Genomic DNA, 16,260 nt, shown 5'->3' on the forward strand with positions numbered 1-16,260 from the left:
CACTGCATCGAAATCAATCCATTAAAGGCATCCATTCATTCCCCATACCTTATTCAATGATAATAAAGCTGTCGTCCATCAGCATATATTATATTCATTTCATGCCTTCGCATATCACCAAAAATTAAGCAAAGCCACTTTCCCTGACAAATTTTTCAAAATGACTTTTTAAGTTGGAACTGATGTGAACTGAAATAGAGTAAGGGAAATTGATTCTGAATTTAAGGTATTAAACAGGAAATTATGAACAACATTCGTACTGGAAGTCAATTTGATCTTGGTCCATCTCTATGCTTGAACTTTTCTTATACAATTTCTAGCCTTCGATACAGATAATCAAGAAATTCGATGCATGGCGGGAAATTGACAAAGTGCAAATGACTTTGAAGAATAATACCTGTAATAATGGTAAGATCGAAAATGTAACAAATTTTAGTCAAAAAAAATTTTCAGTTAGCCGTAGCAAACTGAAGTTCAATAGTATGATTGGCAGTTTTTATTTTTGGAAAAGATTTACTCAAAGTTACAACTCCAAAACATTAAGTATTAATTGAAACTGCTCGTTTCTCCGTAAAATCTAACCAAAACTCCAATTTTTCATGTGCCAACAAAGTTAGGCAATAAAATTTCATTTTCAAATAGCAACAATTTACATAGACAGTCTTAAAATAAGGATGTAACTTTCGTTTGCTTCCGGTGAATCTCAACTACTAAACCATAAAAAAAAGAAGAGCCATTTCAATGATCAAATTATGATATCATGTCAAAATGAACAGAAATTTATTGACACATAGTTTTACACACAAAAATGATGTCATTTTTGAGTGGAAATTCAAAAAATAATTTTCAGTGGGCATCATTTGTGTCACAATTTACAGTTAGTAATGCAATTTTTTATTTTCATCAAATTATTTGATATTAATAATGATTGCTCAATTGATTTCATAACATGAAATTTGGAAATATTGTATCTAATGTTCGTGTAGGAGAATAACTGATGAATTTTGTCAAAGTCAGAAATTAAAATAGCTTATCCGGGAACATGACTGATGTTGAGAAATTTACTCCTCTATGATACTTTCCCTGATCACTATTACTGTAAGAGAGGAGTATTATTTGGACGGTCAAACCGTAACAACAATGTGGATATGTACAACATTCCGTCTCTCTCTCAAGCTCACTGTATTCACGTGACGTAACACTGCACGAAGACGAGAATTGGATCACTGGTCGCAGTAATGCGAAGACTGAATCGAAGATCAACTTCACAACGTGAGCATCTACATGAACATCTGCTGTGAGAAATTTTACCCAATTTTATGATCCAATTCCATATTTCTTAATAGTTTTTAAAAAACGTGGAATTTCTTATTAGTTTTTGAAAAACTTCGAATTATCAAAAAAAGCCAAAATTTTGGATGAATTCCCTAACTTCATAAATTACATAACTGCAACAAAAACTTTTCATTTTACACACCAAAACACTTCAACATCGAAAAAGAAGAAGAAGAGCATTATTTCAGCATTTTGCCCTAAAAAGGAGTGAAGAATGCATGGATTATGATGGACAGCGGATCAAGAAATATAAAAACGGATCATATAGCGCAGAGATCAAAGGTATGCTAATATCTGAAACGACCAAATCATTTGCTTTCTTTCTATTTTACATTTTATTTGCTGTACGTTGCAACCAACGCCAATTTCATGAAGGGTTATATTCCAACAGCTTACAACAAAACATCCAAACAACATCAATTACGATTGTTTCGTAACGTAAGGGTGTGACTCTTGAAATAATACTCGAAACAAGAGATAAAAGTACGAACGCTGTAAACTTTGAGGATTGTGGCAAATGTTTTAAGAAATTACAATAGATCCGCAAATAGTAAATCCTACTCCTAATACGTTAATACTAATGAAGGTAATTCAAAAGTTCTGTCTTGACATATCCAATCATCATTTCTAATGCTAAAAAGTTGAAAACACTGGAGATATAGAATTAACAATTTTGCAAAAATTTTCCATAAATAACACCCGGGAACTTTTGATTACTGTGGACTTTAGCTATGTGTCGAGAATGATTCTTCTGAAACCTAGCTGTTGAAAAAGTTCTTGAGATCAAGACAATAAAACGAATCATACTAGAATTATTGCTTCCTCTTAGCTTGATTAGCAACATTGATATATTTCTTTACAAGCGTATCTTTCAAAGACCGTCGCACATTTTTCATGTTTTGAAGACCCGGAATCACGTTACGTAGTTTCTTACCAGGAGAATCCTCCACTTCTGAAAATTTTATGATTTATTTTTTCATTTAGTATTCACCTTTACCTCTCGTATATTTATTTCTCTTCTTATACTTTCATAATTTATTATTCAAATCTTCTGACATTCCTGACACTGTTACAGAACATATAGAAGACTACTATGTGTTTAGAAAATTCAGAAACGTGAATGTGAAGTGAACCATGCCAGAATGAACAAAAGTGGATGTGATGTGAAGAGCACAATATAGATCTGGTAATACAAATCCCAGTCAACTGGATAATTACTACCAAATATTGTGATCGATCTCATGTACGCAAGATGCAGTCAAGACATCACGTTTTCATGTCTTATTTGAAAAAGAATTTGAAAATGCTTAGCAATTTATCCAGTTTGCTCATATCTTTATCACTTTTTATGCATAAAAACAAAATTTAAACGATTACTCACTTTTACTAGAAAAGAGTGATGCCGATGATGAAGGTGCATTTTGTTTAGCAATCGACTTCAAGCTAGTTCGAGGCCTTGGTTTTAATTTCTTAAAATCTTTTTTATGAGATATGACATCGGGTTCGTTCTTAATGTCTTTTTTCTTGTTGCTATTGTTGTTACCAATTCCAGGAGACTTCTCTTTGCTAATTCTGGGAAGATCGTCCACTTTTTTCGATAGCTGGTTAGCAATTCGGTCACTTTTACGTCTCTTTGGAGAGGGTGGTTCGCCGGACAACATGCTGCTACCTGAGCCATATCTTCCATAAATAGTGGATATACGCAGAAAAGTTATTAAAGGCGTGTAAACCAAAATCAGGATTGGAAAATGAAGTAATTACAACCGATGATTAGTAAGTGAGTGCATAGAAGATGCAAAATTAAAAAAGACAAGCCGGAAAATGGTCAAAGTGAACTCAAAATTAGTGGCAATTTTTTTTAATATAGAAAGCAAAAATGTGACATATCTTGTTAATATCAAATTCGGTTTCATTCATTGGACAGTTCCTCTTCCAAATTACAACTGTTAAATATTAAAAAAAATGCTTTGAAAAGGAAAACGATTAGACATCAAAACAAAAAAAGATTAAGACAAAAGGTGCTATAGTTTTCCTGGAAGCAATTTTTCGAAGAAATAATTAAAAGCGGTAAACAGACATAGATAGATTAGCTTTACTCAAGGAAGTACGCGAAAAAAAAGTAATGACCTGATCCAATTAATAAAGTAACGGTAGTGCTAAGACTAATCTACTTTACATATATTAAGGCAAACTGAAAGACTCCCAACAGCAATATTTTTCAATACTTTGTTTTTTAAAACTATACCTAAACCTCCTGTATTTCCTTCACGTTTACGAGACGTTGATGGTGAAATGTTTTTGGCATTCATTTTTCCACTAATCAGCGATGTTTCTGCACTTTCCTTCTCTTTGGTGCTTCTTAAATTCGAACTTTTAGACGACGACGGCAGAGTCTTGATCTGATTTAAAATCTGAAAATAATGAAGTTTATTAGAAAAGTTGACCTACTCCACCCACCGTTTTCCATGTATTTGATACTACAGCCCTAAAAAGAATATGCACGAAAGAATATGCACGAAAAAAACCAGAAGATGCGAAAAAAAGTCTACCAGCTGAACACTCCCGTAATCCACTTTGCTTACATATGGCGTCTCATAAGCCAGTTTAAAAAGCTTGCACAGAAAAGGTACATATCCATCTTGCAGAAGCATCTTGATATTTTTATCGAGTTGCTTCGAGAACTTTTCTTTTTCTACCATAACCTTAAGTAGTAAGATAGGGCAGTATGTTTACGTCTCGTTCACTGTAAATTAATTTTAGGATTTCCTCGCAGTAAAACTATGATATTTGCTCGTGTTAAACATCACCGATAACCACCAGCAAAGTCACCTAGTTTCCATCACATTATTTTGCGCATAGGCTGCGTACAACTCCTCTAAGCTCCCTACACGAAAAATAAAACGACACTATATGATAGGTATAGCAAGTAAGAAAATCCATTAGAACTTGCGACAAGGTGCAAAAACCATTCGAATAAGTTGCTTCGCGAACTTTTAAATTACACTGCAGAAACACCAAACAAAAATGTTACTGCTTCTGGTTTTTGTTCACATTTTTGCCAAGGTAACGTCCCACATAACCAATACAGTATATTGTATCCAAGTATTTCTAAGTCGCCTCGAAATGAGGGAGCACAGCCACGATGAGCATCCAGTGAAGTGAACAACAAAGTTCCGTTATGGGCTGTAAAATATATAGTAAGCTGTTAGAATAAAGCATAATGAAATTGAACAATTGTGCCATTTCAGAGCCATAATTTCAGATTAAATTCATGGACCGTACCTCTTTTTTATCCGGTTTGTCGACATTGCCCTTGGCCAACCTTGCAAGTCCAAAATCGACCAAAAAACATCTGGAATATTCGTTTGCTGATGCCAACAGAATGTTGTCTGCTTTTAGATCAGCATGTACATAGTCCTGAATAACTATCAATTTGACAGAAAGCCATAAGACCAAAATCTTGACGACTGTGATTTCTATATTAAGCTAGCAAAATTCTTAATTCAGGAGACTTATGAAAGGGAATTATTATATCATAATCTACTGGAATCAATGCATTTGCGATTGTGAACACGGAACACCAACGTAGTCTTGCATGTATGATAAACAATCGACGCACTGCTTCGCAACAGTCAAGACCAAATGCATGTCCAAAATACCACCATTTGCTACACGATACGTTTCTAGAGACTTTTCATAACGTGGCATAATCAGAAATCGTAACTTCTCGCCATTATATGTAAATAAACCGCTACTCACGTACGGAGGTAAGCCGATATGGCTGACTCCTGCAAAAAATTACTAATAGTGAAGCATAATCAAAAATGAATATATGTGACTTTTTTAGAATTAAAGATGAAAAAAAGGTAGAAAAATTAATCGAACAAACTCTTTTTATCCATCCAAATCTCAAGCTTCTGAGGTGTTAAGATCCGCTGAAAGACTGTTATTTCAGTGAAAAGTGGGCCATTTGCATGCGGTTCAATTTTGATTGCGAGAGAACCAGCTTTACCAAATTTTTTACTATCTTCCTGAAATCCAATTCATTCAAAATACCGCATGATATGTATAGCACAAATATCAGCAATTGAAGAGAATTATATTTGGAAGACAAAACATTCAGATTAAAAAAGAGAAACACAACTACAAATAGAAACTACAACCATAAAGTACATCTCAAGTTAGTAGCGGACCGATCACTTGATGCGGTGGTATAAAAGATACAACAATAATTTTACAAATATTTGCTTTGAGTAATTATATATATATACATATATATACGTGCATATTAATAAATGCTCATTCTAACCCATATCCAAAACTTCTTTCAAATCTGAAAATTACTTGTCTTCCGGAGTAAATTCGTCCAAAACCACCGCGTGCAAATTCTTTTTCAATGACGAATCTATGTTTGAGAGTATCTGTGATAACCGTCTTCTCTACAACAATACAAGCCAATTGGTGTGATTTCTTCCGTGAAGGTGGCATCGTCTGGAAAAGAAGAAACAAGAAGAAGGTGGTGTCAAATAGGAAATATCAATTTTCTGGAAGTTTGAATCATTCGCAGAAACCAGTCGACGAAGGTATAAAATAAGCACAGATGAATTCTTCACTATCAATGTTTGAACCAAAAAAGAGTATCTCATCAGTACATACCAAACTCCCGCTCAGCTTCTATACCAAACCTTCGTACTCTTCCGGAAAGAATGGCAGTACAGGCATCCTAAAATGATAGTAAGACATTTCTGTCACTAATCATCTTTTCTTAATGCTCTCTTATAAATCTTATTGATCTCTTTCCCTTTCTTACCTTTATCCAGTTCCACTCTATCACTCATTATCATTTCCTGCTTCTTTTTAAATTATACAGTCAATACTAACATCTTCTAATCGCCTCCTTCGAAGTTATGCTTATCAGGCTATCTATCCTCCATCCGACTTACATAATCCTTGTCGAGCAGGTTGTACTACGAGTAGCCAAAAATCAATCCCTCGCTAGAAATGGTTCCAGATCGTTCTTTCTCCGCCTATTTTCCGGAATTACTGCTTTTCCCGGTCCATTGGCTCATGATAAGATATAAACGATGTAAAGAATAGCATTGACAAACCAATCAAATATCTGGCATCTAATGTGTTACTGATTAAGCATATATTATTGACTGTGTTTGAAAATGCTTAATATCGCTAGCAGCCGAGGAAGTCGTAGCTTAGTGTTCGGTCGATTATACCTTACCGATGTACTATGCTGAATGGCCGGATAAACTTGATTGAATTACTGGACCGATCACTTCATTGAATGACGGATTTACTTCTATGAGTGAAACCTTTATACTGTGCTGGATTAAACGTACAGCTGGTGATCTGTCTTACAAACATTGTAGTTAATTAGAAAACCTGTCAATCATAAAGAGCGCATAGATTATCCATGCTTCTGTATCAGTTAATTTGTGTGCTCTAAAGACATCAGATTTCTCTACGAATATTTGCAAAATTAAATGTTTTTCATTCAGGAGAACTTCCCACTTCAACGGCAGTTTGTACTGCCTGAGAATGGATGCTTCAGGTTCACTTGATACGTCGAATACAACGAATACGATCATCGAGAAAACAAATAAGTGATGTTTTCAGTTCTGAATAATTGTAGAATTCCTTTTCATTGATTATTTCGATAGAAATATCAGTGTTGGATATTATGGTGTTTTACAAGTAGTTGACAGAAGATATTGATTTATCTGAGACATGAATGCATAAACTCTAGGAACTACATTCCAAGAAATTAGGACTTTAGATCTTTAACAGTTGCTTAACATATGAAGAATTTCTCCCTTTCTCAAGCATCAATAATTTCGTTTCTAATGCGAAATGTTTTCAGATTGAAAATTAGTTCAACTGTAGAAAGTAAGGATGAAAGCAATAAAGACGGTCCATCTGCATCAAAGGCACCAGCTACTAAAGGTATTCCATATTTGGAACATGGAACGGGAGCTGCTTCACAACAAACAAGTACAAAAGTATGGCTCAATTTAATTTTTCAAAATTAATTAGGGTAAGCAGGGTTATTTCGTCGTTCCATCCTGCGTCACACTGGTGATCTCTCGTATGGATCCAATTGGACTCAGGAGAGGTTGCAATTTTAGTCCATTGTGCATCTTGTGTTTTGGTTATGCTATCGGCGTTTTGGTCTGGTTTGTAATTCGTCTAATTTGTGACAATTCCGTTTCATCTCTTATGCTTCTAGAAATATATTTTGTTTCATTTCTACACTTCCCTGCCATTACGTCTCTTACCATGGTAACTTTTCAGGTTTAATTCCGTAGAAATCTTCGGATGAATGTTAGTAGAATTCCTTTTCGAATTCCATAAATGTTCTGACATTACAATGTAAGAAGTGCAGTGAATAAAATACTGTGTTAATTAATGAAAGAAATATTTGACTGCCAGCTTCCTCTCACTATTTTATGAAAAGGTGACTGGACTACTAAGGATAGGTAAAAACATTTGGGTGAATAAGTTATTGCATTAACGACTATTTTCAGGTATATTATCATATCGACGACGAAATGGTGCCATATTGTACTGATGTCATGGTACCACCCGATAAAATAACACTTGGTGACTTCAAACGTGTCTTAACACGATCAAATTTCAAATACTATTGCAAAGCCCCTGCTCCCGATTCCGGAGTCTTTCCGTAAGTCCGAACATTTTTCACACTTTATTTGAAAGTAATTTGTAGTACTGGTTGCTATTTAGGTAGGATTTAAAGCTTTACCTCCAGAGTTTGAAGTCATCGTAAGAAATGATGTCAAGTATTTATAATGTAGGATATCAAAAAGGCTTTGTAGTGAAGTGAAAGTGGAGATACGTGATGACAGTGAATGTTTACATCGGTCGGCAAATGGTCAGTTTGAGCTCTTTTTGCTTACATCAGAAGGTAGCAGTCATTCCGATGGTTCGTCGGGTCTTCCATTGAAAAGTGCACGGCTCATGGTAAGTTGAATTCACTGAGAAGTTCTTTGCTTTTTCGTTTTCGTAATGTAATTATTTCGATAATTTCGCTTCCTTATCAATTTGAATCTTGTAAATAGCTGAGAAGTATATGGAGTGCGACGTTCTACATGATTCATTTTTGATTCAGGAACGGAACTGCTTAAGGTTGGGAAAGCACAAATTTTCAATAGTCTCAAAAATAAGCAAATAAATAAGAATTATGAATTGTCATCTGTACATTGTTTCATTTCCGGTCCCGGGCCCAGCACCAACTATGTATCCTATTGGAAGTATGGCTTATCGACAAGCCGTGCGGCAATTCGATCAGAGCAGTAATTTTTTTCTTAAATCATATGTGGTAGTTCTTTTTTTTAAATTATTTTTAGAATTGCATTCCAAGTAATAATTGTTTATCGTAAAAAAACTTGTTTTAGTAGCATCTACAGATTCGGATTCTTTCATCAGTGATATGAGAGCCCTGCCAATGCAAGTAAAGGGAATGGCAAGGCGACCATTTCCGCAGCAGTACATTCCGCAAGGTATGCACTTATATGTTTCTTGTTACTTCATAGATTATCATCCTGAGGTATTTTTAGAGAATAGTCATCTCTGTAAGCACGAGATAAAATACTGTTTTTTTCTTCATCCACTTTTTTTGGTTAGAGAATTTATAATTTAAATTTAGTGTGCTTTAGCTGAACACCCCAAAATGATAAATGATATCGACAGGGCTTCCCTGAGCTGCACTTATAATTTCAGGACATCGTGGAGGTCGACGTTTTGAAGATTCAACACTGGGCTCTGAAAGTGACGCGCGGTTATTCTCGGATGATGACGACCGTTCGAGGTTTTCTATCGATTTTTAAAACTACATAGAGAATCACCTCGTAATTTATGAATTTTAGCAAACTGCATACAACTGCAAATCAACTCATTTCATTGGTTTACAATTTGTTTCTTTAGAACATCAAACAGTTGAAATTAACCATTTCTCTGACTTGTTTGGGTATTTAAGGAAAATGAAATTATTCAAATTTCAAAGAAAAAAGAAAATTCAGAGTTTCAACATCTACTGACATCACCAGCGTTTCTCGGCAGCATCATGCTCCTGCATATCGTAAACGCCGAAATCGTCGGCGATTTCGACAGCCTTCAAGAGCTTCGTCCTTTAGTAGCATAACAGAAAGCTCAATGTCATTGGATGTAATCACAGTAACACTAAATATGGATACGGTGAACTTCTTGGGTATCAGCATTGTTGGACAGAGCTCATCTCGTGGTGATAATGGCATCTATGTGGCTAATATTATGAAAGGTAATTGATTAATGTCATTATCTAACTTATTCAGAATGAAGTGTGATTCTGTTTTTGATTTTGAGTCATTTTCATTTGGAGCGAGATTGCATTTCATCTGTAGTACGTATTATTTTAGGAGGTGCTGTAGCATTAGATGGACGAATTGAACCGGGTGATATGATTTTACAAGTGAACGATATTTCGTTCGAAAACTTTACGAACGATCAGGCAGTAGACGTTTTGCGTGAATCAGTTGCACGGAGAGGGTAATTTCACAAGTCTTGAAATAGTGGTACGCGATAAAAACGATATTGAATTTTGAAAATGACCTTGAAGTTGATCCAAGCGTTTCTTTTTTTCGAACGCATTTTTTTGAATTTAACTTGTGCTTGATGAAATAATTTTTACTTTTCAAAAGTATCAGATCTTTTTTTCAGACCAATCAAGTTAACAGTGGCTAAGATGTGGGATAGTGGACCAAGAAGTGCATTCACTGTCCCGCGACATCGGGATGAACCGGTACGACCTATTGATACTCAGGCTTGGATACAGCATACTAACGCTATGCGTGGAATGCCATCCATCCTCGAAGGTTTTTTTTTATATTCAATATTATGCAGAATTTTTGTTTCTGAACTATTTTAATGGATCGGGTTTTGACATTTTTCAAGACGTACCTGAAGTTTTCCTGATGTTTAGCAAGTCCAAAAAGTTTTTAGGCTCTGAAGGTACTCCAACTCCAATACCTGGTCAATACGGTCGACCTGCAAGTAGCAGCACTGCAACATCAAATGGTTCTGTTCCAAACACCATTGTTGGTGGAGGTAACGGCCTTCAAATTCCATTTTTTTTAGTATTTTCAGTTTTTTAAATGTTTTCAGGACAGTAATTTATGATTTTATGAGAACTTCAAAAGTTTTGGGTTTGTTTGACGTTTTAAATTCAATTTTTTTTCCTTTTAATTTGCTTTCACTTTCACTTTTATTTGTGTTTCAGCCCATTTCCGGTTAGATGCTATGACGGACAAAAAGAAAGTTGTTCAAATGATGGTTATGCCAAATTCTGGGTTAGATATCAAAAATCGCACTTGGCTGAAGATTCCGATTCCGATGTCTTTTCTTGGTAAGATTTGTTTACTTTTTTATCAGTAGAGACTTGCCACTTCATTAACTTATTTAATCTGGCAGCACCGCTGAACACTTAACTAAGAAATAATGAGATTGACTGAAAGTCTACTATCTTCTCGTGTTTGCTTTTATGAATACATATGTTTGAATTTTGGCTGTCAATACTTACTTGTTTAGTAGAGTTTCATTTCTTTTCTTTTGTTAGTTTTTCTTCGGATGCGGAAAATGTAATGCATCGAAATAGAAATGAGATTAGTACTTGAAATGTTTCCTTCTTGAAAATTTTGGGGTTTTCAAAATCTCTTGTAATCTCTTGTCATTTTTAGGCAGTGACTTGGTTGATTGGCTGATGGAACATGTTGATGGTCTCCGTGATCGAAAGGATGGACGCAAGTTTGCTGGCGAGTTGTTGAAGGAGAAGTTAATCAGTCATGTGGTCAACAAAATTACCTTCACTGAACAGTGTTACTATATTCTGGGTGAAGAATGTGCTGGTTTGTTTTTAAAAAACAATAAATTTTATTTTGCTTGACTGAAATGAAAATAGCTTGAGTTTTTGCTCATCTATCAAAGTTATTTTGAACTGAGAAGTTTTACGAACTGTTGGAATTGGTAAAAATTTGGAATTTTGTTTGGTTAGGTACAAAGCATAGATTCTGACATTTTCAGTTACTTCTATTATGCGGGGATAATTGTATTTTGTTTAAATGAAATGAAGTAAATTAGCTAATTTAAGATTATGCACGCTTGCGGCAAAATCCTGGAGGTGATGATCCAGGTGTTCGAAGTGAAGTGGGTTCGGTGTTGCCAGCGCCACCACCAGGGCTTGTTGCTGCTGCAGCGCAGCAAAGTGGACGTGCTTGGCCTCAACCAACGATGATACCGCAAAGTGCACCTTCAATGGTAAGCGGTGTTGAAAATGCAGCGAATGTTGATGGTACCACGCGATTCTATTTAACTAATCTTTAGAATAGGTCTTGCGGTCGTAATATGTGTTTTCATTTTTTTAAGCGTTCCTTTTTAATTTGTATATTTTTTTAAATTTTGCTTCTAGCTACATATTTATGCTACTCTGAAATGGTTCTGTTCTTGCATCAGCGATTTTCGCGATTGCAGAAATTCAAAGTACCAAATAGAGGAAATGTATCAAATTGCACTTAGTCCTTAATTCTATCTTGTTATTTGCAATAAGTTTTCAATACGATAATCCCGTCATCACATTGGGCAGACTCAACTAGTGTAGAGATGTTAGCTCCTATGAGATCTGTGATTTCACTTTCCTCTTCTAAAGAAATGATGAAACCTGGTAATGAATTTCTTTTACAATATTATTATGCATTAAGCAGCCTACTTCTATATGCGATTGATTATTTTCAACAATGAGAATGCATTGGGATCAAAAAATTTTTGAATTTGACATGATCAACAAAAACTCACACTTGCATCAGACATATATATATGATTAGTCGATTAGTCTGTGTAGCTTTTTTGTTTAATTAACTCCACCGTCCGTGTTTTTTGTTTTCTGTTTTCTTTTTTTTTTCGCTTTTATTGCTAGTTATACAGTTCGTAATATTTTTGCTAATGCATCAAAGAATTGCAGCGAAATAGCTTAATTTTCATTGAAATCCAAATTTTCTTCTGCAATACATAAATTAAATCAAGGACTTATCAAAACACTCGTGGAAAAATACGTTCAGGTCATTGCAATATATTTCGTAATGATTGTAAAATACGACATATAATAAAAATATACATGATTCATTTTTTAGATAGATTTTTACTGCTTCCATGACCGTATTCGAAGATTTTTATTGTTAATTAAATTGCTAATTCTCATGATAAAGTTTAACTGAGAATAAGTTGGATTTAGAATACTGCATTCGGTAGACAAATAATACATTTTGGACCATAAAACAAAGTCCTGCTTGAGATGAGTGAGGTTTTCCATTTAGACGGGTAAATTATGTAGTGTTTTTGATTTCAAGGATTTTGTTTTTTTGGCTTACTCTTTCGCAGATTATCCTTCATGTGTTTTGTGTCTTATCTCACTTCGAAGTTACATTTTAGATCATTACATTTGAGAGTGGATAATAATTGCACCAGCCAAAATTTTTGCATGAATTCTAATGCTAGATGCTGGAGAATTCTCATTAACTAACAAGATTTTATCGTATTTTTCTATGCATTATACGATGAGATGATCGTTCTTTTCACTTCATTCATAATATAACAAAAACAACAATCGCATGTTTCCAACAACTACTGCACATATTTCTTTTGTATGATTCTCGAAGAGCATGTTAAGTTAAAGTAGATTTGTTGGTAATGCGCATTTTCCAATTTTATCCGGTGGGATTGTTAGCAATTTAATGCAGCATGTCTGTAGATAGTGGCACGGTTGTATATTGAACATAGCCATAAATGGGTGTTGTGGAAGAAGTTTCCGATTCCCACTCTTAATATCATCTAATTCATTCGTTGACAAAGTTGTTGGTAGTGTTAAATTTTATAAAGATTTGAAAAATTAAAAAAAAATATTAAGAAACAGGATGACAGATGTCTTTGGGCTTCATAATGTTTTAAAATTGTTTCGAAGTCTAGAAGGATATATGTCCAACATCAGAATTATAACCATATATTATGATAGAATAATGGCAGAATTAAGCTCTGCTTATTAATTGTTCCAACTTTTGAAAATTCATATTATAGGTAAAGAGGAACTGCCTGGCATTGCAAAATCCGGAAAGGAAACATTATTCTTGGGAAGAAATTTTATCTTAGATGACTTTTCAACTTGAGAGTTCTCTTAAAAGGAAAAGGTCACCTTAGGAGAGAAAGGGATATTTAATTTTGCGTACCGCTTACTCCACGCACTGATTTGAAAATTATACGTTGTGGAAGTTGTTCTTTTTGTTTTCAATCCATTCGTTACTTTTTTGCTTTCTGAAATTGCGATATGTCTGTTCTTTGATGAGATATATGTTTACACATCTTTATGGCATGTTATTATTATCAGCTGGTAGTAACTTTGTTAGCAGTATAAATGTATGCCAAGATAGATTCTGCCACATGCTTTGCCTCATTAAAGAAGAGCACAAACTTTCACACGTGAGGAGTGAAATTTGATCTTATCATATTGCTGAAGGGAATAGCGATTGATAAACTCCGAACAGTCCCGGCGGTTCTTCTTTAACATCCGAGAGCATTTGATGAAATGTGGTGTTGAAAAGTAGAACACTGGAATAATGGATTTTGGGACCATTTTAGTCATGCCAACCGATAAACCCATATAAATTTGCTAACTTGGACCTAGCTTGAACCCTTCCACCCAGATTCTTGACAAATACAACCTTATCAAGCTTTGTGCCTTTACTTTCAAAAATTTCATTATTTGCACAAGTTTGCATGCTGCAGTTAACGTCAGTGAAAGTTTTGCATGAGTTATGATGATTTGCTAAATAACTCTAGTTCGAAAAAGTGCGAATGCAGCTGATATCAGGTTTTCTCAATTGTGATCGGAATACTTGGCAATATTTGGAAATTCTCGCAAAGTAATTGTAATGAAAATTACAAATGATTTTTATGGAATCATAAATTCGGAAAGCGATGCTATGTGATTTTACGCAGCAATTTCACTACTATTTAATGTTGTTCAGAATAATGCGACATACTTAAAATCTGAAAAACCTAGGTAAGTGGTTATGCATCTATGCCGTTAACACTGTATCCGAATCAGCAGCCATATGTTGCGACCAATGTCGTTCCACCATACAAAGGTGCTGAAACTATCGGTGGTGGTCCAGATGTTCACAGTCAAACAAGTAGCAACGATGGTTCAAGTGGAAGCGAACAGAGGTGAGGGTACATTTTTGTTCTTTCTCTCGCTTTCAGCTTGATGAAATAAAATATCGTCTATCTCTGCATTACAAAGAAGATCAGGAAAAAAATTCTTTTAATCTGCGGAGTTGAAATTAACATTTAAAAGAAATGAGTTTTTTCAGACATACGATTTTACCACAGGCACCCATATCATCGGGTGTTCATTCAACCGCATTTTCATCCAATATCCAAAAAGGAACATCGGTATCCTTGGCTGCAGGTCCAACTTTTGGAATGGTAGCAACAAATCGCTTGGAAGAGATGCCACAGGATTTGGCATCCAGTCGGCAAAGTTTTCGAATTGCGATGAGTCAACCCTTTGAATTCTTTGTTGATAATTTATAGCTTTTCTGATTAGTACTCTTAAGAAAAAAAAACTCTCGTGCTTGTTTCTCATTGTTCTTTGCTTATACTGAAGTTAAGAATTTCGACACAGGGTACTCAAAGAATTGCTTGCTTTTCTCAAATACTAATTTTCATTTCACCCTGGAGGTCTTCTTATACAAACAGCATATAAATGTGAAAATGATGAAAGCAATCCATCGACATGCACTTCGCGACAACTTTTTATATTCTGTCAATATGTATATAGCATAATAGTCATGTCTGTTTGCGATTTAAACAAACTTTTTAAACCTTTAAGACTTTCACTCTTCATTGAATAACTTCTTCAAGATTTCAATTTAAAAATAAATTTCTTTGACGAAGTGCATTTGTATCCTTTACATTAGTTTTGTATTGGGTGTTTTGCTGGCTCATTTTTACATTTTCTAATTATCGTTTGTGATTGTAGCAAACCTTCCCCTAAAACGAACGTCTCTTCCGATAACTTTTCATAAAATTGTTCCAACGCTTACGTACGTGACCCATACGTGAAGGTTCAGTTACTGTACATTGCAAAAACTTTTTAAAGATTGCTTACATCCTGATTGCCTTTGCATAATATTTTATTCGCTGACTTCTGTCATTCAAAAGTATTTTCCGAGTAGTTTTGGATTTGTTGCTTTTGATATCAATATCAACGGCTCTGAAAGTTCAACTGAACAATTTTTGGAAGACTTGCTGAGACTGTTCAATCTCGAATTCACTCTTCATAATTAAACTAATTTCCTCATTTGGTTATTCGCTGCCATCCTTTCTTTCTACTAACACATCGTTGTTTGAAGTCTTTTGCTTTGATCATTTGTATGTAGATATTCACCAGTTTTTTAAACTAAAATAATTTTTTTGTTCCCCTGTTGATAAAAATACTAAAATCGTAGTTTCATCCGTGGAACAAAGCATTCATTATAAGCATAACAATTTTCGTGAGAAATTTGAACCTGAGACCACTACAGCAAACAACAATGATAGTAATTGTAATTTTAATAATTGGGGCTTTTTTTTTTTTAATTTTACAGCTTGTGTAATAAATCACTGGCGTCTCCGTGATAAGGCCAGTAGTTCCTAATATATCTTCACCGTGGTATCAAATCAAGATCTACGATCAAATATTTGGCTTATGAAATTCCAGCAAATTGAAATATCTAATGGGCCATGCAAAAACTCTTTATGTCCAGTTCATCTCACCATATCAAACCATTTTAATGCTATTTCTTATTCTTTTTTTCTTGTGCTAAAGTTTTAGTA

At 34.6% G+C, this 16,260-nt stretch overlaps 2 protein-coding genes across 2 annotated transcripts; one reads left to right on the forward strand and one right to left on the reverse strand.

Annotated features, from left to right (window-relative positions):
• Positions 1–2,147: 2,147 nt before the first annotated feature.
• Positions 2,148–5,823, reverse strand: LOAG_01674 (CK1/VRK protein kinase; the record flags this gene model as incomplete). The annotated part of the gene is made up of 9 exons (XM_003137212.2): positions 2,148–2,287; positions 2,717–3,004; positions 3,581–3,746; positions 3,885–4,037; positions 4,367–4,537; positions 4,618–4,752; positions 4,921–5,123; positions 5,225–5,366; positions 5,680–5,823. The coding sequence occupies 9 exons, from the start codon at positions 5,821–5,823 to the stop codon at positions 2,148–2,150; spliced, it is 1,542 nt and encodes a 513-aa protein (XP_003137260.2).
• Positions 5,824–6,885: 1,062 nt separating this feature from the next.
• On the forward strand, positions 6,886–14,976 carry LOAG_16931 (domain found in Dishevelled; the record flags this gene model as incomplete). The annotated part of the gene is made up of 16 exons (XM_020449584.1): positions 6,886–6,950; positions 7,208–7,346; positions 7,872–8,026; positions 8,181–8,325; positions 8,491–8,635; positions 8,760–8,864; positions 9,085–9,172; positions 9,384–9,640; positions 9,759–9,888; positions 10,060–10,214; positions 10,342–10,446; positions 10,619–10,744; positions 11,076–11,243; positions 11,486–11,652; positions 14,444–14,607; positions 14,754–14,976. 16 exons carry the CDS (start codon positions 6,886–6,888, stop codon positions 14,974–14,976), a joined length of 2,337 nt encoding a protein of 778 aa, XP_020306868.1.
• Between the last annotated feature and the right edge of the window lie 1,284 nt (positions 14,977–16,260).

This window comes from Loa loa, assembly GCF_000183805.2.
Source record: "Loa loa unplaced genomic scaffold supercont3.29, whole genome shotgun sequence".
Lineage (NCBI taxonomy): Eukaryota > Metazoa > Nematoda > Chromadorea > Rhabditida > Onchocercidae > Loa > Loa loa.